Source organism: Rhamphochromis longiceps, linkage group LG6 (assembly GCF_057381845.1).
Source record: "Rhamphochromis longiceps isolate RC_006_pf linkage group LG6, R_longiceps_female_GT1.1, whole genome shotgun sequence".
NCBI lineage: Eukaryota > Metazoa > Chordata > Actinopteri > Cichliformes > Cichlidae > Rhamphochromis > Rhamphochromis longiceps.
Window position 1 is genome coordinate 43,714,891 of NC_140562.1, and position 26,580 is coordinate 43,741,470.

The 26,580-nt window shown below is 43.1% G+C and overlaps 3 protein-coding genes across 3 annotated transcripts; all 3 read right to left on the minus strand.

The window, feature by feature from the left end:
• Positions 1-43: 43 nt before the first annotated feature.
• dtd1 (D-aminoacyl-tRNA deacylase 1) lies at positions 44-19,579 on the minus strand. The gene is made up of 6 exons (XM_085410916.1): positions 19,435-19,579; positions 17,983-18,073; positions 17,019-17,254; positions 14,442-14,539; positions 8,019-8,183; positions 44-1,836 (listed from the first exon to the last, which is right to left on the minus strand). Exons 1-5 carry the CDS (start codon positions 19,475-19,477, stop codon positions 8,028-8,030), a joined length of 624 nt encoding a protein of 207 aa, XP_085267042.1. The 5' UTR covers positions 19,478-19,579; the 3' UTR covers positions 44-1,836; positions 8,019-8,027.
• A 2,043-nt stretch (positions 19,580-21,622) lies between these two features.
• On the minus strand, positions 21,623-23,923 carry LOC146668843 (E3 ubiquitin-protein ligase TRIM21-like). The gene is made up of 2 exons (XM_085408762.1): positions 23,780-23,923; positions 21,623-22,972 (listed from the first exon to the last, which is right to left on the minus strand). Exon 2 carries the CDS (start codon positions 22,961-22,963, stop codon positions 21,659-21,661), a length of 1,305 nt encoding a protein of 434 aa, XP_085264888.1. The 5' UTR covers positions 22,964-22,972; positions 23,780-23,923; the 3' UTR covers positions 21,623-21,658.
• A 1,390-nt stretch (positions 23,924-25,313) lies between these two features.
• On the minus strand, positions 25,314-26,435 carry LOC146668844 (small integral membrane protein 26-like). Its single transcript, XM_085408763.1, has 2 exons — positions 26,224-26,435; positions 25,314-25,712 (listed from the first exon to the last, which is right to left on the minus strand). The coding sequence occupies exons 1-2, from the start codon at positions 26,345-26,347 to the stop codon at positions 25,540-25,542; spliced, it is 297 nt and encodes a 98-aa protein (XP_085264889.1). The 5' UTR covers positions 26,348-26,435; the 3' UTR covers positions 25,314-25,539.
• Between the last annotated feature and the right edge of the window lie 145 nt (positions 26,436-26,580).

Sequence of the window (26,580 nt, forward strand, 5' to 3'; positions counted from 1 at the left end):
TGCATTAAAATGAGCAGAATGCAACACACAAACAGAGAGACGCTTCTTTCTTACACCTTTATAAAAATGACAACAAAACGTACATTCAGATCTGTCGAGTGACAGCAGGACAGCGTCACAATGAGAAACATGAATAAATAGCTGATGTCAGAGTTGGTCCGGTCACACTGATAGTGAGGTGCAGCTGGCCCCTCTCCGCAGGTGTAAAGCACAGGTGAATGGGGCAGTCGCAGAAACTCGATCCTGGTCTTACAATCGACTGCAGCACCCTTTCTAGAGTCATTCCCACTGAGTGGGTCAATAAATTGAGGAACACACTGAGACACAGGTCACATTTTAGCATTTAAAGTCCAACTGAAATCACATCTCCGTCTGCTGTAGTCTAGTCAAAGTGATTTTAAAGTGTAAAGCTATTCTTATTTCTGTTAATGAAGAGACAATAATGATTTGGGGCATCAAATCCACTCTGGCAGCCTCTGAGTTAGTTGGTTACCATTCATGTTTCAGTGAAAGCTGAGTCAGTGCAAGCAGATAATGTTAACAAATGTGCGCCGCTAAATGAGTACATGATACACAGCCATCTTTATGCTACGTCACTAAGTTGCTAGCAGACAGTAGTTAGCCAAGACTCGGCTGGTTAGCCAAACTAATGTTGTTAGCAATGCGCTTTTACCCAGTGGATGTTTGTTAGCTAACTTAGCAAGTCGGCGTGCAGCATCGTGCTTACATGTAGCTGGAGATTTAATGCAGGCTGTTGTTTGAAGCTTTTGTGGGGTGTTGCTGCAGACTGCTGTCTACTTATTAGTGACGTAGCTTCTGATTCCAGAAAGTGAAGACCATGCAAAAGGCCAGCAGGGGGCGACTCAACTAGCTGCTAAAAAAGCAGTCCATTTGTACAGAAATCAGTGTGGGAAAAATTCATCAGTGATCTGAAATTTAAAAAAAAGAAAGAAGGAAAAGTAAATACTGGTGATGTGTTTATGTGCTCCGCTGATATTTTTCGGTCTTCTTTACTAAAACATGATGATCATTTTACAAATTTACAGTCAGAATTAGGAGAAAGCAGGATCCAGGTGCACATTTAGTTTCAAATTAAGAAGGTAAGGCCAAAAAGACTGAGCTTGAGGACTTCACTAACCAATGACTGACTTTACAGAAGTTTCATCTCAAGTCTTTGCATATGAAACGTAAACTTGTCCAGCTACAAACAACAGGGCCATTTCTTTTACAGAGCAGACGGTGGTAGCAACTTCAGTTTGACCTTAAACAAAATCTGCTACTCAAAAAGGTAAAATAACCTCTTAGACCTCAAAAATTTGACAAGTGTCACAATATATAACAAGCTTGGTACATTCTCACTACCATGATGTTCCTGCAGTATAAACTCGGAGCTGAGCTGTGCTTCAGGGTCAGAGTCATGTCTCTAAACAGAGACTAAGTCAGAACAGACAGAGAGAAAGCAAAAGACAAAGAGACAGATGGCGGCAGAAACATGAAACGATGGAAAGAAAGGGAGCGAAGGGAAAAGGAAAGCCGAGCACATAAAGCTACTGGGCTGCACGGTTTTATGATGTTGCCATCACCCACGCCTCCCCTCCCCTCGCAAATCTAAGAAAACTGTGCAGTGTCATGTGGCCAGACATCATCTTTGCTACATGTAGCCGGTCCTATCTGAGTGTGGAGGAGAGAGGCCAAGGGGACGATGTCTGAAACAGGCTGAACGAATCCTGCTGATTTCCAAACAGGAAGGACAGTCCAGGATCAGGTGAAAGAGTCGCTGAGGTTTAAGGCCTTCCTGAGGAAACTGGGCTCACCGTCATGTCCCCAGTACGACATCTGCAAGACACGAAACAGCAGTAGTTTAAACTCTTTTTCTTCATACTCTCTCAGTCATTACACAGTCATTCACATCATTACAGAAGATCAACCAAATGTGGAAAAATCTTCCCATGTGACCCCCACAGGATGAGCTGATCTTTGTTGCATAGCAACTTTAGCAAATGTAATTAAGCCCTGTGAAATTAGACCCTGAAACCATCAACATTATCAGGGTTACAGCACCTTTATGTTTATAGGAGTCAAAATGTAGCGCTTTGGAATTTTCTTAAGCCTTTTTGAGTCCTCAAAGCATATTTATTGGGCAGAAAATATCCATGTGAAAGTTCAGGATGAAAAACACATTTAAGCTCTGTTAAGAACTACAATGAAATCAATTTCACCCCCCGGTTCAGCTTCATATTTATCTCTCTCGCTCATGTCTGAGGTAGGCTTGGTTAGCATTCGGGAATCAAACCCACAACTCCCGTTCCAAAGGTGTGCAAGTCTTACTACCACGCTATCCAGCTGCCTTCTCAGACAGGGCATACATGGAACGCCATAACCAAGTGGCTGGCATAGCATACAGAAACATCTGTGCTGAGTATAACCTGGAAGTCCTAAGGTCAAAATGGGAGATGCTGCCTAGGGTGGTGGAGAATGACCGAGCTAAGATCCTGTGGGACTTCCAGATACAGACGGACAAAATGGTGGTGGCTAACCAACCGGACATAGTGGTGGTAGACAAACAGAAGAAGACGGCCGTAGTGATCGATGTAGCGGTTCCCAATGACAGCAACATCAGAAAGAAGGAGCATGAGAAGCTGGAGAAGTACCAAGGGCTCAGAGAAGAGATGGAGAAGATGCGGAGGGTGAAGGTAACGGTGCTCCCAGTGGTAATCGGACCACTCGGTGCAGTGACTCCCAAGCTAGGCGAGTGGCTCCAGCAGATCCCGGGAACAACATCAGAGATCTCTGTCCAGAAGAGCGCAGTCCTGGGAGCAGCTAAGATACTGCGCAGGACCCTCAAGCTCCCAGGCCTCTGGTAGAGGACCCGAGCTTGGAGGATAGAAGCTCGCAGGTCTTTTTGTTTTCTTTTAATAATATATTTATTATCAGAAAACAGATGAAACATACCTGTGAATATTCCATGAGATTCTTATGATATGCTCATAGTTGGTTTATCCACTAGGAATTTTGTTGGGTGAAGTCTCGTTTTTAGTTATCTTGGCTGGAGCTGTGTATTCAGCTCCAGCCAAGATAACTAAAATCAAGAAATGATGACATCGGGTTTTGATACCTCAAGAAAATTAAAATAAAATAACAATGTAGGGCATAAAAAAGACAATGGTTTAATCCTGAGCTCCATCCTGCTCAGACAGCAGACACACACGGACCTAATCTGCACAGATTATGGTATTTATGGACTGGGACACTCCAAAGATCACAATCTAAAGCCCAAATTGGTACAAAAAAAGAATAATCTTTTCTAAAAGATGGTCTATGGTTTGAGTGGGGGACCTATATACTAAAAGCCACTGCAGGGGTGTGGTTTCCTACCCCTCTCTCTCTGCTTTCATGTCTGGTCAGATTAAGACTAAAAATCTTTAAGATAAATCTTTAAAAACCAACTAACACAAAAAGCAAGATTATATCGACAGCAATATCTTTATGGACTAAAATAAGCCATTCAAAGCTAAGCATGGACGCTTCCCCCCCCCACAGACTTTGGCCTTATTTGTTACTTTCCCATTTTATTCCTGTTAAAATGAAAAGAAGTAAAAATTCCTGGAGGTTTAAAGTGCAGCTTCCATTTTAGGTGAACAGACAAATTCAAAAGTCTGCATCATATTAAAAGATCTGCACAAAAACGCTGACGGTAGCAATGAAAGCTAAATTTAAAGATGCAGTTACGTGTGGTGTGAACATCTCCGACAGTCCTGAGAACAGCTACAGCTGGAACCTCTTCACGGCAGCTGAAACCTTCCTGTACTGATAACTTAACATAACTCTATTTTGAAATTAGAGCGTTGCAGACAGGAAGGACGAGCAGAGAAGATAATGGAGGGCTGTCGCAAATTATTCGATGGAAGTCGAGCACGGCTCATGTTTAAGTCACGCAAAGCAAACCTGGGGAGCACCAGTTCTCTCTATAAAACATGCAGCTACAGAGCTAAGCAAGCAAGGCCGCTGTCCTTTTTCCTCTTTCTTCCACCCATCCCTCTCTTTCACTACAGCACACACACTTCCCGAGGTGCTGTGTGTGCACTCTCTCACTCCAAAATCCAAATAACAGTCACCTTATCAAAAAAAAAACAAAAACAAAAAACCACTCCCTTTCCTCTCACATTTCCCCCTCATCCCTGGCTTCTGGTCAGACCTTATGTAACAAGGTGCTGAAGCCTCCAAAACCTGAGGATTACACTGCATCCTCCCCCGCTGTGGAGGAGTTCAGGGAGGACATAATAACATTGCACCTGCAGATGTTTTGATGGAGGTTTTAAGCCATTAGAAGCTAACAGCAGCTATCAGGTGACTGGATGAGGATCACTCCAGAGTTTTTTTCCCCATACAAGATATGAAAATGCTGATTTAGTCAATAAAAGTCTAAAACTTTGGGATCAGGTTTTCCGCTTCTGGCTCAGGGTGTTTGGCGTGTCATAATCTCCTGCTCAAAAGTGACTGAGTGCCGCCTACTCCAATCGAGAGACGTCAGTAAGGTTCGACTCTACGGATTACTTCTACACCACATATTTCCTCAATAGATTTTACATTTAGTGTCCACTTCATTAGACACACCTTTGTAGTACAGGGTTGGCCCCTTGTTTGCCTTTAAACCTGCCTTAACTCAACATGACACAGATTCAACAAACCGCTGGAAGCTTTCCTCAGAGATTTTGTCCACATCAACACGACAGCATCACACAGTAGCTCCAGATTTGTCAAATGAACACCCAAAGGTGTTCTACTGGATTTAGATTTGGTGACCTTTGTGACAACTTGAGCACAGTGAACTCAGATGATGTGAGCTGCTGGAATGAGCCATCAGAAGATGCTCGGCAACAGCACCCAGGTAGGCCAGCAATCCCCAACCCCCGTGAATCGTTTGGTACCGGGCCGCGAGAGTTGAAGCTCGGGTGTGAAATGTATAGTTTTCAGGGTTTTTATCGGTTTTTAGTTGGTTATCTCAGTTGGTACTAAGCATTGTTGGCATCTCCCACACCATTACACTAGTAGCAGCCTGAACCATTGATGGATTCACGCTCTCAGGCTAAATTGCCAGAGGGTGTGGTCTTCTGCTGCTGTGGCCCATCAGCTTCAAGGTTTGATGTGCTGTACACTGAGAGATACTCTTCTGCAGTTCAGATCAGCAGTTTCTGAAGCCGACCAGCCCAGCTCAGGTTGCACTTCAGCAGGTCAGCATGCTTAAATGCATTGAGTTGCTGCCATGTGATTGACATTACTTGCTCCAGACCAGCTTATGTGTTCAACTTAAGTTACTATGGTAATGAGAGCCACCTTCGTGACAGTGAAACTGATTTAAGCTTGTGATACCTCACCAACCCATTAATCTCACCTCTCTGGTGTCAGTCATGCTTTTGTCTGAATGCAGCTAACTGCACTGCCCCATCTTTGAGCACAAGGATCAGGAAGCATTGCTGCCAGTTTGAGGGCATATCCATTAATGCACGTCTGCCAGAGGGTTCACAGAGGGAGAGGAGCTGTGCTGCAGGAGCCTGCAGCCTCAGCAGGGAGAGCAGAGGGGGACACAGAGAGAGCTGACTCAATGCCTCCCCATCTCTGTTCTCCCAGAACTCGTCTGTTTTTGCACTAGTAAACAAATACTCAAGGCAAATAAGAACAACCCCCCAAAACATACCCCCCCACACCAAACCACCCCCAACACTGCAATAAGAAGCACAAAATGAGAAACAAACGGGTCTGTCTCTCATGAAGGTTGCTGAGTTTCACCGCAATGTCAACAAAAACAAAGAGATCAGGCACAGATGGAAAAAGGGAGATGTGGAAAACAAGAACAACTGTAACTGCTTCTCACTGCAGATTTAAGGGCGCCATATTGCACATGACACCATACACTAATATTATAAATGGGACATAACTATTTTTGGGAGGTGACTGCATTTGTTGACAGTGCAAAAGACAAAAATGATCTTGCACAGATGCAAAGCCATTTTGTTCTCAGAGTTTCAGCAAATTTAAAAGGACCTAAAACCAGGTAAGCACAGGAAATGCTGTTTAAAGGTATAACTCTGTTTCCATAAATAGAGTTATACAAAAAATACTGCAGTTTAGAAATGATTTGACTGCTCAGTATAAGTAGTAAAGCATTATATACATACAGATACACCAGATTTCCAGAAAAATTGGGAATAAAACTAAAATCGGCTTTTTCGTCATACACTTGAACATTTATTTAACAGACAAAAGGACAAAGAAAAGATTTTAAATGTTTTTTCCACTTAAACTTAATTTTATCTCTTAAACACATTTAGATGCTTGCAACACACTCCAACAACTTTGTGCAGAAACATCAGTGAGTTCTGGGCCCAAGCTCATCCGAGATGGAGCGAGCAACAATGGAAACGTGTCCTGTGGTCACATGAGTTCACGGCTCAACGTGCACCAGTGCCCGTAGCATGGGGGCTTTGCACATATGTGAAGGCACTACGAGGAGGAGGAATTTTAGACAGACATATGCTCCCATCAGGAAATTATCGTCTTTTCCCAGGAACTCCGTGTGTAGGACAATGCCAGGCCTCATTGGAAAAACCTGGCTTCGTAGACATGGAGTCTGTGTGCTTGACTGCAGTCCTGATCTGTCTCCCTTTGAAAATATCCAGCACATCATGAGGAGGAGAATCAGGTTTTAGTTTTTCTTGGATTTTCAGGAAGTGTCCCAACTATCCCAGTGGGGTTTGTACCGATCCACTACCTAAAATACTGCAATTTCACTTCCCATAACCCAGGTGGTCTTTGATGGTCTGCGCAACACAGCAGATTTACTATTATCCAACTAATAATAAGAAGTCACTAACTAGCAGATGTGAGGCTTAGCAGACAGCTAGTGCTTACAGCTGTGTTAGCACACACCTCAAAGTAGCCACATCGCTAACTCTGAGTTTTACAAAAATGCAAGCAGGTGAGTTATTAAAAAACTCCACCTCCTTCCAAATTTCCAAAACATGACTAATTTTAAAAGCTTGTTTTTAAATTAATTATGTGCCTGAAACAACTCCATCACAGATCTCCATCCTGGGATACTTTCTGGCTCACAATGCATCATCCTCCCGTACCGTTTCCAAACCCCCACCCTCCCAAAAAAAGTCGAGCAGAAAAGACACGCCAGCCCAGACGCTCAGCTCTCCATATGGTCACTAAAAGCTGTTGCAGCAAGTAAAAAGCCATTTTATGAGCTTGATATCCTGTTTGCTGTGACCTTTCCAGGAGAACCGCACACTAAACACAACTACCCACAACCTTGCACACACATAAACAAAGTGACGTGCGTGGACGAGCATGCAGGGTAATTAAGTCGGCCGGCAAGCTGTCCTGTTGTGGCTCTAATGAAGTTTCAGTGGTACCAGCCTTGGCAGACACGTTTCCATATTTACACTTGGTTTGTTTCTTTAATTTCTTGGATCAATTTATGAACTTCCTTCTGCCAAGGCTGGAGGAGCTTTCCAGGTTACATCACTTCTCCAAAGTTGTGGGAGCTGCCTCCACAACGGCCAAAAAAACAATAACTGCAGCTCTGAGATGACGACTGTGCAGAAGCAAATACTAAGAGTTAGAATTAGACTAGAAATGTCAACTTTTCTTGTTTAAATTGTTTTTGAATATTGTGTAGAAAGTATGAACAGCAGGTGCGTGCAAGCCTTTTACTTACAGTCAGAGCCGTGTGCCTGAGATAACCATATCCTCCTTCTATGACATCATATATTTGCAAGAGTAGAAAAACAATGTGAAACTGAGCGGTTAGAGCAGTGTGAAGCCTGAGCTTTTGTCTCACAGGTGCTCTTTGTGCACAGACTGATAACAGATAACAGCATGGGGCGTCCCCTTTAAGATGAGCCTTTATTTAGTGGGAAATGATTGACAAATTCTAAAGACTAAATTAGACAGACACGCCTGAGCGTAACTGTACCTGACTGCATGTGTGTGTGTGCATATTTCCCGTTCACCTTGATGACCTAAGGCTCCCTCTCCGAAGACACGTCCCCCTCTGCCCCACTGCTGGCGTTGGGGTCCTGTCGAGAACGTTGGGCGCCCTTCTCCCTGCCGGACTCTGAGGGACCCTTGGAGCGCGTCTTCTCTTTCCTCTGCTGCTGCTTTTCCTGCTTTGATAGCTGAGAAAATACAAGAAAGCAAAACGGCTGGGTCAGAAAGACAACAAGCAGTTTAAAACAGCAGCTAAGCTTTTAAGATCAGAGCTCTCACGGGACACACACATTGTGGTTTTGTAAAATTTACACAAGTGGAAGCATATAAGTAGAAAGTTAAATAGGCCCTAAGACTGATCCTTGTGGTACACCACAGGTAATGTGAGCCGTAGATGATGTAATCAAAAAGAATCCTTCCAAATATTCCTGAATCCAGATCCAGATTTCGATCGAGTCCAGCTCCTAAGAATAATATTTTCATGCAAGTCTGGCCATAAGCTTTTTTCCCCCCACCTGCTAACAAGCAGACAAACAACCCGGTCACATTACATCGTAGACAGAGGATAGTTAGAATAAGTAATAATAATTTATGGATTCTTATTTCTAAAACTGTAACATTTCCCTTTTCCTACTCTGCGACTGAAACCTGACTCATCTGGGCCTCCTGGTGGCTCTGTGGTCCCACCATGAACATGCTGCATCATGACTTGCAGATCATGACCTTTGCAGTATGCTCAGTATTCACCCAAAGATCCTGACATGCATGACAATTACAACAATTAATTAAACAAAGAAAAAGAGGCCCGTGCCAGCACTCCACATTTGTGATACATGACTACTTCTATTCTCTCGGCATTCAGAGCTATTCCGAGCTGTCATATGATCCCCTCAATGAGTCTATTGTTGTGACTGCACGCACTCCCTCTTTTCAAAATAGCCCTTCATGCTGCCACTCAGCACAACTAGTCAGACAACTCTACTGATCAAAAACCGCTCCTCCCTCATCTTCACGGTTCATAAACATCACTCCACAGTGATGATGAAGTAGGTATGCTACCTGACATCCAAAATAGTCTGGAAACACAGATGGTAAAACTTTTATGGTTGTAGGAGACATATTTATGAACTACATGTCATCTTAAAAATCCAAAGCATTGCATAAGACATTACATTATTCAACGAGTACAAAAAAGACTGTTATTCCCAGCTGAACCCATTAACATGCTGTGGTAAGAAACTAGGCCTGCTGTTGTCTTTGTTGATGATATCGGTCAGATCAGTGAGTATCTGGAAAGTGACACCATTTTGCTAATTATGCCTCCAGTTGCTGCTTGTTTGTGGGTCTCTCTGCATCCAGTTAATAACTGAACAGCATGCTCTATTGGGTTGAGATCAGGTGGTTAACTTGGCCATCAAAGAATATCCCATTTCTTTGCCTTAGAGATCTCTCAGGTTCCTTTTACAGTTTGCTTTGGGTCATTATCCACTGGCACTGGGAAGCTCGGTCTAATCAGTTCTGCAGCAGTTGGCTGAATCTGAGCAGAGTGCAGCCCTGCACACTCCAAAATCCATCCTGCTGCTCCTATCAGCACTCACGTCATCAATAAAAGCAAATGACATGGTTCCACACGCGCATGCAATAATGTGACCTCCAATGTGTTTGACAGATGATGTGGTATGCTTTAGATCAGGAGCTGTTCCTCTTCTTCTCCACACTTGTCATTCTTTCACAAGTTAATCTTCGTTTCTTCTTTTCAAAGAATTATTTTTTCCAGAACCGTGTCGTCTAAAACAGCGTTCCCCAACTTTTTTTGCGTCACGGACCGGTTTATGTCTGACAATATTTTCACGGACCAGCCTTTAAGGTGTCGTGGATAAATACAACAAGATAAAACCAGTACCGGTACCAAAAAAGGGAAGATTTATTCATAACACACGGGAAAAGACCCAGAGAAACCAAGTTACAGATAAAAACGATAAAAACCCTGAAAACCATCAATTTCACATCCGAGCTTCAACTCTCGCGGCCTGGTACCAAATGACTCACAGACCAGTACCGGTCCGTGGCCTGGGAGTTGTACAAATCTGTACAAATGTACAAATCTAATCAAGCCTCCCCGTTCTTCCTGTGTAACCAGCGGTTTGCATCTAGCTGTAAACGACTGGTTTCCTCTGCATTTCATTTCAATTGATTGTAGACTGAAAGAGATGCGTCTACCTACTCGAGAGTGTTCTTGACTTAGATGTTTTTTTCTTAACCGTGAAAATCGTTCTGTCATCATGTACTTTTGTAGTCTTCTGTGGTCCTTCAGGCCTTTTGTGATTGCTGAGCTGATTGGTGCATTTCATCTTTGTAAGAATGTTAATTTTTAACACTGCTGATGTGTTTGCTCTCTCTAATAGGTGCATTTTGTGCTTCAGCCTAATGATTGTTTCCTTCTCTTGCATCTCCATCTCTTTGGACCTCACATTCAGAGTTCCAGTGAACTGTTACCAAATATAAGTTCAACACTTGAATGAACTCCTCACATGTCCATAACACTGGTTGTAGGTCAACTCAATTGCTTTTAAACCTCTGAAAATGGCGTCTATGTACATTTTTAAAAAAAATTCTAAACAGTTAATACAATACTTTTGTTAATCCCCTTGAATTAAAGCTGTGCTTCAGTCACATCTTGATTGTTTGATATAACACCGTGGTAGTGCACAAAGATATCTGTTTATAACTCCAACACTAAAGCTCCGTCCAAACCCAAAACTCTGATCTCCAACCCAGTGAAAGCTTAGCATGATCAAACATTATGTAACTCCTGTGAATGTTGGGTTTCAGCCCACAGCCTAAATCAAAATGCACCAACAGTAAGGTGAACAAACAGAAAAACTCTGGAGCCCTCTGCCATCGGGCTGCAGCCTCCAGCTTCCCAAAGAGAACATCCAAAACTGGATGATTTTCATTGCTCTGGATAACTCTATTGTTTGCTGGCCGCTTGACCCTGTGGTGGACTAAATCCCTGATTCATGGAAAGAAAGGAACAGTGTCTGCTGGCTGTTGCTTCATTTCCCACCCCGTGCCAAGCGTAGCCTATTGGCTGGCCTTTTATCCCTCATGTTCAGTCTTGGCTTTGGTTCCTCAGCCCCCACAGCAAAACATCCCAAACAGACAAGATTAAAATTCTGAGGACTGCTTAATATCCCTCCCTTTGGGCAAGCAAGCCAAGTCCACCAAGGGGAGAGCAGCCAAAGCCTGCCTGCAGCCAAGGCATAAGGACGCTAACTGGGCTCCACAGAAGTGAGCAGAATTCAGGAAGGCTGCACGAAGCTCGTTCTGGTGGCAGAAGGAGCTGAGAAACATCCTGTCGCTGCAGGAGACCGTCCACTTTTGCACTGATTTCTATCTCCATTACTTGACTCTTATTCATTCATAAATCAGCGGTTAAATGCACAAAAAAACCCCCCCCAAAAAAAAAAAAACCATTTCATGACTCGTTCACAGAATCACTGCAGAGAAAATCGAGTAAATCCAAAGTTGAACAAATCACGAATGAGACCATGATCATGTAGCTTGATCCAGCCTTAAAAAAAATGAGGAGTGAACCTGGACTTTTCTTCAAAATAAGAATTTGATCTCAGTTATCTTGTTTTAATAGTTGTCGAAACACAAAAATTGTGACTGAAATTAAAACCTGACAAACTGATCAATCAACAAAGTTTTTGCTTCAATTAAAAAATGAAAGAAAGCAAAAATGCATCAATGATGCAAAACGGACTTGCAAAGAAAAGATAAATATTAGTTACAGCTGCATGTTAATAAATCATCTGCTGCAGTGTTAATTGGTTTTATAAAAATAGCTTGCTTTAAAAAAAAAAAAAAAAAGGGACATTTTGCAAAAACAGGCAGGAGGAAGATGAAGATTTACAGATGTAGCAGGATTTGGGGATAAATTTATGAAGTACATCTCTGTTCACAGTTCAGATTTTCACAGCCGTCCTGTAACGGTGTTTGTTTTCTTAACAAGCGATGTGGCGAGAAAACACTTAAAGGCAAAGAATCAATGAAATACAAAGTCACTGAAGAAGCATTGGGTTGTGGTACAGGATGATCTTAAGAATAAAGATCAGTTTATATTTTGAGGGGACACTTTGAGTGAAGGTGAAAATTAGGACTAAAAGAAGTTTGTTTTATGTGTTTTAAACAAATAGAAAATCCTGGATTGGCTCTGGAACCTTTCCTTCATTTTAGTTTATTTAAAAAGGTAAAATAATAAGAAAAAAAATAAGAAAATGAAGCTTCAAAACTGTTAATTTAATTCAGTTCTGGTGCTTTCAGTCCCCTGGAGCTGGTCCTCTGTACTCATATCAAGACTTCTCAGAAGCTAAAATGAATCACCTGCTAATGTACTTTTCATCCAGCACCACACTGATGTCGCTTTCCCTAAAAGCACCGAGCATGAAAACCTGTCAAAGCTCCCTGCATGCAATCAAAATGATATACTAACCCTTTCAGATCACAGCGCACACTTTCAGAATAAAACCATCCCTTTAGAAAGGAGGCATCCTGGTTTGACTCTGGTTTCCTGGAGCAAACAGTTACAGCCTGGACAGGTACAGCAGAGGGAGAGCGTGAGCATGTGGGCCGATGGTGCCAATCATCTCAAACCCACACATAACACCCTGTCTCTCTCTATCTCACACACACACACACACACACACACACACACACACACACACACACACACACACACACACACACACAACTAAAACAAATGGGGGACTTTTCAGCTCCTTCACGGAGGCGACTGAGTGATAGTGAGATATCAGTGAATCAGCGCGGCTCCGTGGGGGTGACACACGTTAATCGTGGCTGCTGTCTGAGAGCTTAAAGTTTTGTTTTCTGCTTTCTCAAATCTAGATTGTTTTTCTTGAATCCTTAATTTGGGATTTGGGATCCTGGAATTCTGCAAACTTAACACCCAGCCTAAAAAGCACTAGCTTTGCAAGTGAAACAAACCACGAGCACATCAGCATAACGACAGGGGCACATCTTACATGAAGGGCTACAGCCAGCAAGTTAGCAGTAACTGAACCTTCAAAATAAAAGCGTGGGGCCTGTTCAATGGTAGATCAGTCACACGGGTGTCTCATATGGATGAAAAAATAAAAGAAATAAGTAAAAATAAGTAAGCTAATTTAGTGTGTTTTACTTTTCTAATATTTTACTTTATTTTGTTGAATTTTTATTGCATTTGTGGAAAAAAGTCGATGAAAGATTGTGAGTTATAAAACCAAAACGATCAGCTGGGCAGCAATGATCTGTGAGTTTGTGACTTTGAGTGAGATGATAGGTTTTCCCACATGCAGACGCATCCACACAACACACTACTTTGTGTATTATACTTCTAATATTCATTTAACTGGCTTGATTTATAGATGTTATTGGATATAATTTTTATATTGTTTTCTTTCCTCGAGTTTCACTTTGCTTAAATTCGAAGCATTTGTGGATTTTAAAAATAACCTCTGTGTGACTCTTTCAAACTCAGATCTAAGGATGCATGACTTTATAAATCTTAGATTTAATTTTAGTCAGTCAGATATTGAACAGTATTCGTATAAATCACACAAAATCAAGCAAAATAAACTAAAAATAAAACAAACTTCAAGAAACCTGAAGGGTATAAATAATGGATGCTTCTTATTTCACTCATTTTAAAAAAGAAACAACAACAAAAATCTGTAGCATAAGAATCAAGAGTCTGTACATGAGAGGAGAGCAAACACCGCCACCTGGTGGTACAATAGAAATGAACTCCTTCACACTGACAAATTAGGGAGCTCCTCCCTGCTGACCCTCTCAGAATCAGCTGATTTTTTTAATTTTTTTTTTTGTGCAGTAACTTTTTGGAGTGTGACTATATTCAAAAAAATGTTGCATGCCTTGATTAGATGCACCAGAGTTACAGGCCCTCAAAGTACAGAGAGACGGGAGTCTGTCGAAAATCGGTGCTTTCTTAGTCACCTTATTTTTTATTTTTTTAATGTAAGTACAGGGAGGTATCCATGTGAAATTTTGATTTCCTCTGAGCATCATTGTCATGGGACGCATCCTAGTTTCAATAAACTGCAGCAATTTCATGTCTTTAATGTAGAGGAACAGAAACAAGCATTGATACTGGAGCTTTTTCTGATCATTCACTGGAGAAAACTTGCATGAAAAATGCAATTTGGGCAAACTTTGAAAAGTCATCTGACAAAGTGGGAGAGTTGCTGCTCAGTACAAGTAACAGCATATGAAAGGTCTCCTTGTTATCTAACTCGTATACAAACATGACAGGTGATCGGTAACAGGTAGACTCCTGCAGGCACTGCACATTGGAGGAAAGGCAGCGGCCAGTGGTATCTGAGGTATTAAGATGAGTCTTTAAAGCTTCGTGCCGAGTGATGTACCTGTTTGGGGTCTGTGGGTCCAGTCGGTGATGTCAGTTCGATGGTGACCGGTCCGTCGTTTTGAATGTGGACCTGCATGCGAGCCCCAAACTTCCCATCTACAATGATAAAACCAGGAAGACAAATGAATAGAGATTACAGTTTACAGGCATCAGCACTTGATGTTTCACGATGTGACGTGGAGCTTTGAGACATTGGGGACAAAGGCGACGGAGAGGTGCGAGGACAGGAAGTTTCTCAAATGTTCTCCTTTCTTCCACCGAGTCCACGAGATTAATGACACCATCTGCACAATGAAGCCGTTGGGCCGCGGTGGAAAAAGTGCTGCATCATCGCATTTTCTCTCTGGAGGGGGAGGCGGAAGGCTTCCTAATTAAGAAGCCCTACACCTCCCTCGCTGGGACAAGGTGTTCTCCTCACCTGCTCCCCGGTGGGCTGACCCAGTTCACCGCCACCGTCATTGCCAGCGCGTCACCACACCGATGATCCACCGCCTAAACTGCTGTAACCTTACACCGAGATGGGAATACGGGCAATTAAATAGCAGGGAGCAGGATCACTAGTCCAGGCCCATAAGTGTGTGGCAATAGCTGTGACCTTTGACCTTTTGTTTCCAATTAGCTTTGTATCAGGTAACAGGCATTTTTCAGCCATGCCGTCCTGCAGCCTCCTGGGACTCTATTAAGACTGGTCTCTGAAAAGACCGCCAACAGACTGTGGCTATTTTTTTTAATTAAAATAATCCATCTTAGCTAGAAACAGCAGCTATCAGCTCAATATCAATATCCAGACCTAAACTCCAGCAGGGGGCAAAAATCAGAGGACTTTAAAGTGGGGCAGTGAAGATGATGAAGGGCTGGATTTACTGAGAGGGGCGTTGAGCGTTGAGGATGAAATAGCTATGTGCTAATTAGAGTGCAGCTAGTTCATTTCATTAATGACCAGCTTTTTAACTAAAGCAGCACAAATTAGCAGCTCCACAACAAGCAGGCCTGACGAGGGAGCGGGTAACCCGCTAACCAAAATATCAGCGTGAAGGTTTCACGCAGCCGTTTTTCTTCACACACAGCATGACAATTCAGATTAAAGGTAAGCAGCTGATGGGTATGATATGTTTTTTACTCTTCTGCTGGAAATTACAGGGAACTGTGTGATCTCTGGATGAATCTGACACTCAGGTGGAGCAGAGGGTTCATCGAGATGAAGCATGCTTTATAACAAACCTGAAAATACCTGCAACCATCGGTGCTACCCCTCAGCCTGCTTGCAGACACACCTATGGCATCAATTCCAAAGTCCTACATCATGTGTTAATGAAATGTTACTGAGCCACCTGCATAAACATGAGCACAGCTTTTGTTCTTCTTGCTGCATGCATGCATGTCTTGTGATATTATGGATGTTTAGAAATAGTCGATTAGACGATTAAACATCATTATTGAGCACCACAAGTCAGTTAAAGCAATTCTTCTTCCCTTTTTATGAACGTACATTACTGGTCACCGGCTCGTCCTGTAATTTAACAACACTATCCTCCAACATCTGTAGCACCCGCAGACACCTGAGACCCGCTCTCTGTGATAGGAAGTTGTAAAAAAGCGAGGTGGAAAGTCGGGCAGACGACAGCTGCATAAACCAGCGCAGGTCTGCATTTTACAGTAGAAAATGGACAGGTGCTGGTTCGATTTATCAGAGAAAACTAGCGTTTGATTTAACCATTTGACCAAAGAAGCATGTGGATGCTACGGATCCTAGCACTGCTAATGTTAGCACACGCAGCAATCCAACCGCAGTCTGAGTGTTTGCAACGTTAACATCAGCAAAAAGAGATGCACATCTCAGCGGCATCTGAGAATAACTGGATTATCAAAGAATATTATTCAGTTTCATTCATTCTCTTAAATAACCACATGTTCATATGGACAGTGTTTCTTACTTTTGGACAAGTAAACTGGTCACCAGCAACAGAACTACTTGAGAAGCTGGAGGAATTTATTTAAAGTTAATGTTAAATATTGTAAGATTCAAACTAGGGATGTAGTCAACTAGTCAGCAAACACACTGAAAGCATTTAAAACTGAACCCAGCCCAAGCACGAGGCTAAACATGGCTGTTTAACAGCTAACGTTAGCAGTGCTAACTTTAACCTTCACTCTCTGCAGGCTGGCATCCACACGCCTCTCACACAGCCACTCATTTCCTACTTCAAAGTATTGCAGTGGTTTATAGTTCATGTCTGACCCTTCACATCATACCATACCAGAGAGGAAGAGGCTCTGCTGGTCGTTAGAGTCGCAGCTTTTGCCAACTGCTGACACGCATCAATAAAGTAGGAACAATCTGTTTAACCGACTAACAAAGCAGCGATCTTAGACTCGATTAGTCGCACACGTCTAACATTAATCTGACTCGCTTCACATCAGAGTCCCATTAACAGCTGCTTTTAATAAAGATTTTAATCTTAAACTGCTACTGCAGTTTAAAGAGTCAAACCGGTGTCCACAGCTTTCAGTCACAGTGTTTTATAGTCAAAAAGAAGGCTTTGCTGACGTGGCCCTACGCCTCTGTTTGACCCACCTTTAATGAGCTCCGGTTTGTGGGTGCTCCTCATGTTCTCCAGCATGCTGTCGTAGAAAGGCTGAGCGAGTTCTGCGGGCATGGCCGAGTGGAAGTCCGGCTTGTTGCCCTTCAGGATGCACTGCAGGGTGAACTGGCTCACACACAGAACCTCAAAGTCTCGCTCCATGACACTTTTGCTCCACGCTCGGCCGTGCTCGTCCTCGAACAGCCTCAGGTTCAGGATCTTACGCACCCTGAAAACACAAAGATGAGAACAACACAGTAAGCAGCCTCTCCTACACTTCTGTATTTTATATTAATCTTTGTTTTTATTTATTTTACACTTTCTGTTTTCAATTCAGTCAACGGTGACAATAGCCATCCATCCATCTTCATCTGCTTTATCCGAGGCCGGGTCGCGGGGGCAGCAGCCTAAGCAGAGAAGCCCAGACCTCCCTCTCCCCAGCCACCTCCTCCAGCTTATCCGGGGGAACACCAAGGCGTTCCCAGGCCAGCCGAGAGATATAATCTCTCCAGCGTGTCCTGGGTCTGCCCCGGGGCCTCCTCCCGGTGGGACATGCCCGGGACACCTCACCCAGGGGGCATCCTTGTCAGATGCCTGAACCACCTCAGCTGGCTCCTTTTGATGTGGAGCAGCAGCGGCTCTACTCTGAGCCCCTCCCGGATGGCCGAACTTCTCACCCTATCTCTAAGGGAGAGGCCAGCCACCCTTCGGAGGAAGCTCATTTCTGCCGCTTGTATCCGCGATCTCGTTCTTTCGGTCACTACCCACAGCTCGTGGCCATAGGTGAGGGCAGGGACGTAGATCGACCGGATCAGAATCATTGAAGACATTTAATTTTTGCATAAATGTTTTATTATTTTGACTGTGTGCTTTTAGTTTATTTAGATTTCCCTTCTTTTTATGATGAAATTACAGTGTTTGAGATCTCAGGGTGTACTTTCTGCTTTCTGCACTCACATGTACTCAGCATCCCTCTGCGTGTCCTCCACAGATATGCCCAGCAGCACACACAGTCCACGTCCGATCGAGCTGATCTGCTCCTCGCCCACTGCAAGAAAGCACAACAAAATGAACACTGGCACAGAGATATCAGGCAACGCCGTGCCCACAGAGATCACAACCAACTTGAAGAAATCAGACAAAGGAGATTTTATGTTTTTACATCCTCAAAATTTGTTCATTTTCAAGTTTCTATAAAAGCATTACAGGCAGCTTTGGACATGTGTGGATATTTGCAACTGCAGTGAATTTGTTTTTCGTCTTGGATACTTGGAACTGATTTAAACCTAGCGGTAAACGCGTTCTACTTGACTGTCTGAGGGTCACTTTGGCCTTCTGTGCACCGAAGCAGCGAAATTATACCAACGCATGTCTCAGAATCCATTCAATGTAATCTCTCACACAGATGCATGCCCTACAGAAGATATGTGCAAACATCAATTCTTGCCATTATTCAAACTGTAGAAACCATCAAATTTGTGTCTTTAAAATTAGTTTCTTCAGCTTTTTGTTCATTTTACTTATTTTTTTACATGACAAAATGAGCCATGTCAGAGATGTCAGCATCTGAACAGAGACTCACACCAGCAGCCTGTTGCTTACTGGCCAGCTGCTCTAACCTCTGCTCTTCTAGCTACTAAGAGTCATGCTGTATATACTGGACAAAGGATGCTGAAGATGGAGCTGCCAGGCAGGAAGACGAGAGGAAGACCACAGAGAAGACTCATGGATGTAGTGAAGGAGGACGTACAGAGGGTTGGTGTGACAGATACTAGGGTAGGATCAAATGATGATCCACTGTAGAGAGCTCTAGAGGACGTCATGTTTCCCACACAATAAACATGAAGATGGATTTGACTGATTTTCTTTATTGCGATAGATTGTGAGAATTGTGACTTGACTTTGTACTTTTTAAGCATATTTAGTAGAAAAATAAAAACTGACCGGTTAAATCAGCACTGTAGACATTTTTAAACGCACTTTCGTAGCGTGAGAAAATAATATAGACTGAGAAATAAAATGTAACCACGCATATATGAGCGTGTTTTTGTGAACTGTTTGCCCTCCAGCTGTTGTTACTGTTGCACACCGGCAGCTAGCAGAGGCTGACAGGTGGCCGGCTGTCGGAGAACAGTCGCCAGCCGTGACGTCTGTCGCTCAGCCGTCAGCCCCGCAGACATACAGGACATGTTCACTGCTATCACGCCCCTCTGAGCTCCAGCAGCGGCTGACAGCTGGAGAGACAACAGCTCTGCTGCATTCATTCTGCATTCACTCTGCTGGCTAATGCTAACCCTGCTAGCTTAGCTAAGGCGACGTGTCAGCGACGGAAACGAGCGGAAGCTGTGAGCAGGCTCGAGTTTAAATACATTCTCAAAATGCAGCAGCCGCGCTCAGGTTAAAGCTTACCTGTCACACTCGCCTTCGTGACTCTCTGAATGATAGCTTTCATTGTTGTGGTTGTGTTGGGGAGCACACTGTCACAACTTCCGGGAATCAACAGAGCGCACGGCACGATGTCTCCCCCTGGTGGTTGAAACCGGTAACACGGGTCCTGAGATTCAAGCGTACAGGGAGGAATTTATTAAAGCCCACGCGAGACTTTTACAGCTGACAGTTTTTACTGCGAGCTGTCAGAGTGGATAAAGCAAGAGTGAAATTAATAAAACCTTAGTTACCCAGAAAACCGTGAAGGTGAACCTGCATGCACACATGCTGCACCTAAGGGGAGTACAGCCTACTTTAATAGACAGATAGATGCTTTATTGATCCCACAAGGTTAAACTTTTGTGTTACAGCAGCATGATAAAGAATAAAATCGTACAGTGTACAATACACAACAAATAAACAACAAAGTAAGAGGTTTATACTATGAGACTGTTGTAAACAAATTCTTGCAGTGTGATAAAAACAAACAAAAACGTAGTTAAAAACAATGAAGAAGAAGTGCAAATTGGATTAATAAATAATATGTATAACTAAAAAAACAGCAGCATGAAGGTATAATACAAAAGCATGCTTCAATCTGTAGGAAAGATTTCCTAAAGCGTTCTTTATGGCAGTGAGGTTGAATCAGTCTGAGGGAGAAGGAGCTCTGCTGCACCCTCATATAGATGTCATCACATCAAAAGTGTTTGCAAGTGAGTTTAATCATTGCGTTGTATTGAAATCCTCCTTTACAGTGGGCTGAAAGAAGCTAGAATAGAGTATCTGTTAAAGAAAAATCATAATGCTTGTAAAGTAAGAGCCAGAACAAAAGTTTTAAAGTCTTAAAGGGCCTAAAGTAAAGAATTCCTTTATTGGATCAGCTGTATGGGATTAACTTAATGTTGCAGTTGGATATTATTTTAATTCCTTCTTATGCTGCCGTTTTGATTTATCAATAATAATACAGCAGAATACATGAGCAGGTTTTAAAACCCCAAATAAAAACTTTAAAATAAATTGATGAAGTTTAGTTTACAACATTTTAAAGTTTTACCCCCAGAAATACCAGTGTTTTTGACACGTGGATGCTAATGACCTAACACTGATTTCTGACAGTAACCCAAACAGAGATGACTACACGATGAGGGGACCATGATGAAAGACCACAAAGTCAAACTTCTTTTTCTTTTTTGTTTATTGTGGCAAGAAAGTTGGAAAATACACACAAACACACACCTTGTCCGACATTTAGTCAGTTAGGGTCTGGTTACACACACAGAGGACAAAATACAGTATTTTCACCCAAAATACAGAGGATTACTCAAAGAAAGTACAAGTACATTAAAACTTTACTTCAGTGAAGTACTAGAGTAAATGTACTAAATTCATCCTTTCATCCAGTGCTGGTGGACCCAGTGGTGATGCTGAGCTGGTGAAGCTCAGTGGGCACATGACTGCTGGGAATTCTAATAGCAATCACATCATCATGTTATTGGAAGATCCTGGACCAAGGCATGGCCCTGGTTGATCTGGACTCAGGCAGGGTCATGCCTTGTCTCAGATTGTGTTTGTGCTAATCAAGTGTGTAGTCGAGGTGAGGAGGGTGACGTTCAACATGAACGTGGCACTACGAGCGTCAGCACCTCCAAGTCTGAGTGATGGAGGTCCTGGGATCTTGCTGGTGAGGTTTAGTATAAATAGCCAAAGTCTGTCAATTGAAGGTGAATATCAGAATCGCCTGTTGTTCAGAATCAGAATCAGAATCAGAAAGGGGTTTATTGCCAAATGTTGAGCAGGTTTACAACATTAGGAAATTGCTGTGGTGCTTCAGTGCAAACATAGTGTCATAAATAGCACTTAAATAGACATGAAAAAATAAAAGTAGGAATAAGAATTAAAGTGCTACGTAGAAAGATATGTGCATGAGCTATACATGAGATATATACATGAGAATAAGAATTAAGAGTGCTACGTAGAAAGATATATACATGAGTGCAGGTGGTGATCAGTGCCAAACATGGAATGATGCAGTGAACACAGCGTAGGGTCATGTGTTAGTGGCGGGAACAGTCATATGGTTATTGTTCATGTGTCCAACAGCAGAGGGGAAGAAACTGTTCTTATGGCGAGAGGTTCTGGTGCGAATGGACCGGAGCCTCCTGCCTTGTTGATGAAAGTAAAGACAGGAAAGCACAATGAGCCCTCTTTAATTGACGGGGGTGATGATCAGAGGTGCAGAGTTCCAACCATCATTTTCCAGTCCAGGACTGAAGTATGGGTAGAGTTTCTCAGTGAAGGAGCAGCCAGTAAAGGAGTAGATCAGAGCTGCAGTATCAACGTCATAAAAGGAGACCAGGCCATCCTCATAATCCACAAACACCCCCACCTTCTTAGGAGCAGACTGCAGAGAGAGAGCGACATCAGGGCCAGCTTTGTATTTATTTCCATTACTCAGGCCTACAGTCCAGAAACCGGCTGCAGGTCTCGGTGTGATGTCTTCCCTCCTGTTGATCGACTCTCTGGCCACTCCCAAAGTCCACTCGCCCTTTCCTTCAACCTGAACCTCAAAATAAAATCTGCCTGAAGAGAAACTCTGTTTTCCTAAAACAGCAGCACTGTAAAAAAATCTCTCTGAGTTGTAGGGAAGAGCTTTCTCCCTATAGGTATCATGTACTTGTTTCTCATCATCAGACAGGAAGAGGTAAGCATTTGCTGTGTCTGGATCGAGTGTCACGTCCACTGCGTAGCTCTGGGCCCTCCTCAGCTTGGCCATGGCGAGCATCTTGGGTAGTTTCTCCTTCATCTCTGCAGTTTCCTCCAGCTGAAGCACAGAGAGCAGCTCCACCTCCGTCTTCCTCTTCTTCAGCTCACGGATGTCCTGCTCCATCTTTCTGATGAAGCCTTCAGCCTGCAGCTCTGTTTGTCTCTGCTTCTCTCTGATGGCCTCCGTGAGCTTGGCCTCACCTTTCTCGACATACTCTTTCAGAGCAGCAAAGACCCGAGCACTATCTGTCATCTCTCTGTCTGCGTCCTCTTTACCGAGCTCCACTGAGCGTTTGAGCTCCTCAATCTTCAGTCGCATCTCCTCGATCATCTGCTGGATTTCAGCCTCCATCTTCACCCCTTTCTTTCCTTTACTCATTTCTTCCAAAGGATGATTGAATTTCATGCAGTCCAAAAGTAATGAAAGAAACACCACACAGAGAAGCAGCGGCAGTGGTTTTAAGCCTAACCCAAGGAGAACTTCTTCCTGTCTGGCTGGCCGTTGCTCTGCCCGTCTGAAGGTATCAACCATCTCAGAGATCAGAGTGTTGACCTGCAGCTCAGGCTTTGGGTAGAACATCTTCATGCAGGCGGGACACTGGAACGGGACGTCGGCGTCAACGGGTTCAGTGATGCAGTTTTTGCAGAAGTTGTGTCCACACGGCGTGCTGACCGGATCGGTGAACACATCCAGACAGATGGCGCACAGAAACTGATCTTCAGTCAGCAGACAGGCGGCAGCAGCCATGTTTGGACACTGAGAACAGAAAGGAAAGACGCTGGTTACCCAGTGCAGAATAACACGTCCTGTGAGCTGAAGCAGAGCTCTTGTATTGTCCTCAACTCTCTGTTGAGTTCTGCTGTAATTTCTTTTCTTCCGTCTCTGCTCTGTTTGTTCCCTGGCCTGTGCAACATTAGCATCTCAGCGCTGTTTCACCATTATAAGTTTAAGTCATGGATAAATTCCACGGTGGACTGTTTTACCTTAGTTTCTGCCAGGTGTTGTTCAGGTTTGCTATTCGTCCACCTTTGATGCATTTGTGGGTTCAATATTAACACATTTTAAAAATAGTCTGTTAACAACAGGACAAAATCGGTGTTTTTTCTACTTTAGCATGTAAACAACATAGAGCATCAGACACGTGACTCAGAAACTGATTCTAAGGTTTCCATTTTTTTTTTTAGTACTTTCCACACATAAACCAAAACTGAAAACATCGCATTGTTTTAGATTCCCCAGAGAAACCTTTGTTTTCGGGGGTATACAGTTTTAAATATTTGATCGCGTAGTTTATCCGTGCGCTCATGGAGGGGACAAAGTATTTCTGGAGGTTGGCCAAAGGGGAGGGAGCCAAAACAAACAGGCTGAAATGAAACTTTTAAAACGCTCCTGTTTAAGATCACAAAGCCGTTTACTGATGCGTGAATCACGTGGCGCTTTGCACGCAGAGCCTCAGAACAGAAGCGCAAACACCTGGAACCTTTCACCAAACATCCCCTTCTCCCCTGAAACTTCCTAAACTGAATTTTCATGTTTGCGTTAAGAGTTTTCAGCTCGACTCACCAAAGCTGGGCGGAAACTCCCGAAGAAATCCGATTAATATTTGTTTGCAGACACAAACAAAGCCGTCTTCGATCAGCTGCACAGATGCCGCAAACCGAAAGCGCATCAGTGTTTGAGTGGACTGGACACACTTCCTGTGTGAGCTGTTTAGCTCCACCCACACCTGAGAGGGTAAACAGCTTGAGGAAATGACGTGTACAGACCAGCGGGTGTGTCGGCTAAATAAAAAAACGTATAGAGGCAGATGGTCTTTACTCCTCTTGACCTGCAGCCCAGGAACAGCTCACAGAGGGCAGTGACTTTAACTCCACCTCACCTGTGGAGCCCTCGGATCTACCACCAGGTGTCCTCCTCTCCAGTGTTGTGCCAAAAAGCAGTTTTCGATGTTTATTTTTACGCCTCATACCCTTGCTAACATTGGCAAATAGACTGTAGTTATCATGATTTATTACGGTGTTATAAACAGAATAAAGAAATGACCTGTAGCTCGCAGGACTTATTGTCTTATTGTACATTCATTGTAATCAATAGAGTTCCCTTTTGGACGCTTAAAATATCTTTATATTACTGTGATGTTATGTTTGTCCCAATTTCTGCTTCCCTCTTGGGCAGATCTAACGTCTATGACACTTCTTCCTGTATAAATAAAGGATATAAGAATTCACTTTGCCAAAAACAGATCGCCATGTCCATCTTTTGATAGGAATGTACTTTCTGGCCCCAAATAGCTTGATGCCATTCATGACAGATGTATCTGATAGATTATAGACCAACAAATCATTTATAACAGTTTAAATGTCACCAGTCACTTTCTGGATCTTCTCCTTCTCCCATAAAGCTGATCAATCAGATGCAAATACTGCTGTGTCTTGTATCTTCAGTCCTTGACTCGTCTATGTTTTCCTGGACAGTTGGTGACTCGTTTCACCTCCACCTGCACTCCCAGCCTCATGTACAGCAGATACCAGTGACACCAGCAGGTAAGAGAAGTGGCAGATCTGCCTTCAGCTCTCATGAAGGCGGCCTTAAAACAGATGGCTTGTATTGATTCAAAATCAACATTACTGCTTTAGACAGACTTCATTCATCTTAATAAACAGTGAGAACAACATAACCTGCTCACTAAACAGTTCAGTCACATTTCACGTGCATCTGTGGAGTTTCTCTTCCCTCTTTGTTTTCAGCCACTCGGTATCCCAGGTGGCCGAAAACTGTCTTGCTGGCCTGTGGTGTAGACCAAGGCTCCAGTGCGTATTTCTTATTGATGCTTATCATGGAAAGACCAAGACTTTAAATGCTGTTGAAAAACTTTACATCTTATTATAATCTGAGCTCTGTGGTCTGAAGGATCTTCTTGGAGTCGTGGTTTTATTTTCCAGAGAACTGACTGGTCAGCTGGTGGTGACTTCACAACTGTTGACATCACTCGTCAAACATAAGGTAAAAAGTAAACGACCTCTGTCACACTGAAAATCCAGGATTAAACATCACTAGGCCCCAAATCCTGTTCCAACCTATAACATGAATCACAGATGAACCTTTAATCTTTCTACTGAAACAGATTTCTGCATTTTGAGGGTTTATTTACACACCACGAGCATCTGAATTACAGAACAGTACTGAATACTGCTTACAGTTTGATACTAAAAGCTGGCTGAGGCCATCAGAGCAGGACAGGTGGACACGCAGCTGGAGTTTCCTTAAAAAACAAAAACATTATAATGTCCTCACAGAAATACATAAATATTAACTGGAGAGGTTCATTTGTTGTCGTCTCCAGCCCCTCGATCGCTGCTGAAGGATGAGATGAGATTATAGATCCTTGTGGTGTACGGGACAAAGTCTTTCTTATAGGTGATGACAGTTTTGGCGTGTGCCGTCTTGTAGACCTCCTGGTTTGGATCCTGCGGCTCTTCCACTTCTTCTTTTTTCACTGAGTAAGAGGAGGGCAATCATAAACATTCATTATCAGTTACTTCTATGAATATATGTGTCAGCAATAAAGGGTAGCACTGTGCAAACAAACTGGATCAGCTGATATTGAAAGTAAATGAAATTTGTTATTTCAGACTAGAGAGAGAATCTGTTTCTTTATACGCCACAGCTGCAGGTCAGTAACCTCTGTTTTGTCCTGTTTGTGGTTCCTTCCTCTCTCACCAACCAGCAGAACGTGATGTAAGCTGCGTATCCAGTGTATGTAAGCTGGATACGCAGCCTCCAGTGTAACTTATTGCATGCATTTGCAGGAAGAAAGGGGCACGTCTCAGAGCTCCTCTTAGATTCATCTCATTTTAATATTTCTTCAGTTTCTTCACATTAAATGAGTAACATCTGTCAGCATACCCGATGACACTCATCAAAAAGAGGCTGTTAAATAATTCGGCGTACTTCAGTTTGAGAATATTGTTTGCGCATGTGTGAATTTCACAGTTCACGTCGCTCACCTGGCGCGACCTCGCAGCGACCTGTGTATTTCAGGTAAGCGTACGAGCCGACCATGGTCCAAATACCAATCGCGTACACGGCGGATACTCTGGCGTTCCACTTCAGCAGATCTTTGAACTTCATGGCTGCTTCGCTCCACAGCGCTTTATTATTTCATGAACGTGTTTAGATTCCTTTCGCTAGAGCGTTATGGGCGCCGCCATGACAGTCACCCCGGAAGTACTAAAAAATAACCGGTCGCGTGTTTTTTTTCCATTATTTTTTTAATTTTATCATTAAAATCTAGAAATTGTTGATTATTTATGTCACAGGGTTCCGAGATAAAATCGCTCACAGTTCATAGACTCACACCATTT

Coding starts and splice junctions, on each gene's coding strand:
- LOC146668843 (XM_085408762.1), bottom strand. CDS start 22,963: ATGGCTGCTGCCGCCTGTCTGCTGACTGAAGATCAGTTTCTGTGCGCC.
- dtd1 (XM_085410916.1), bottom strand. CDS start 19,477: ATGAAAGCTATCATTCAGAGAGTCACGAAGGCGAGTGTGACAG. Junction 18,074..19,434: donor CACGAAGGCGAGTGTGACAG/GTAAGCTTTAAC, acceptor GCTTTCTTGCAG/TGGGCGAGGAGCAGATCAGC. Junction 14,540..17,018: donor CAAACCGGAGCTCATTAAAG/GTGGGTCAAACA, acceptor TTATCATTGTAG/ATGGGAAGTTTGGGGCTCGC.
- LOC146668844 (XM_085408763.1), bottom strand. CDS start 26,347: ATGAAGTTCAAAGATCTGCTGAAGTGGAACGCCAGAGTATCCGCCGTG. Junction 25,713..26,223: donor TCGCTGCGAGGTCGCGCCAG/GTGAGCGACGTG, acceptor CCTCTTACTCAG/TGAAAAAAGAAGAAGTGGAA.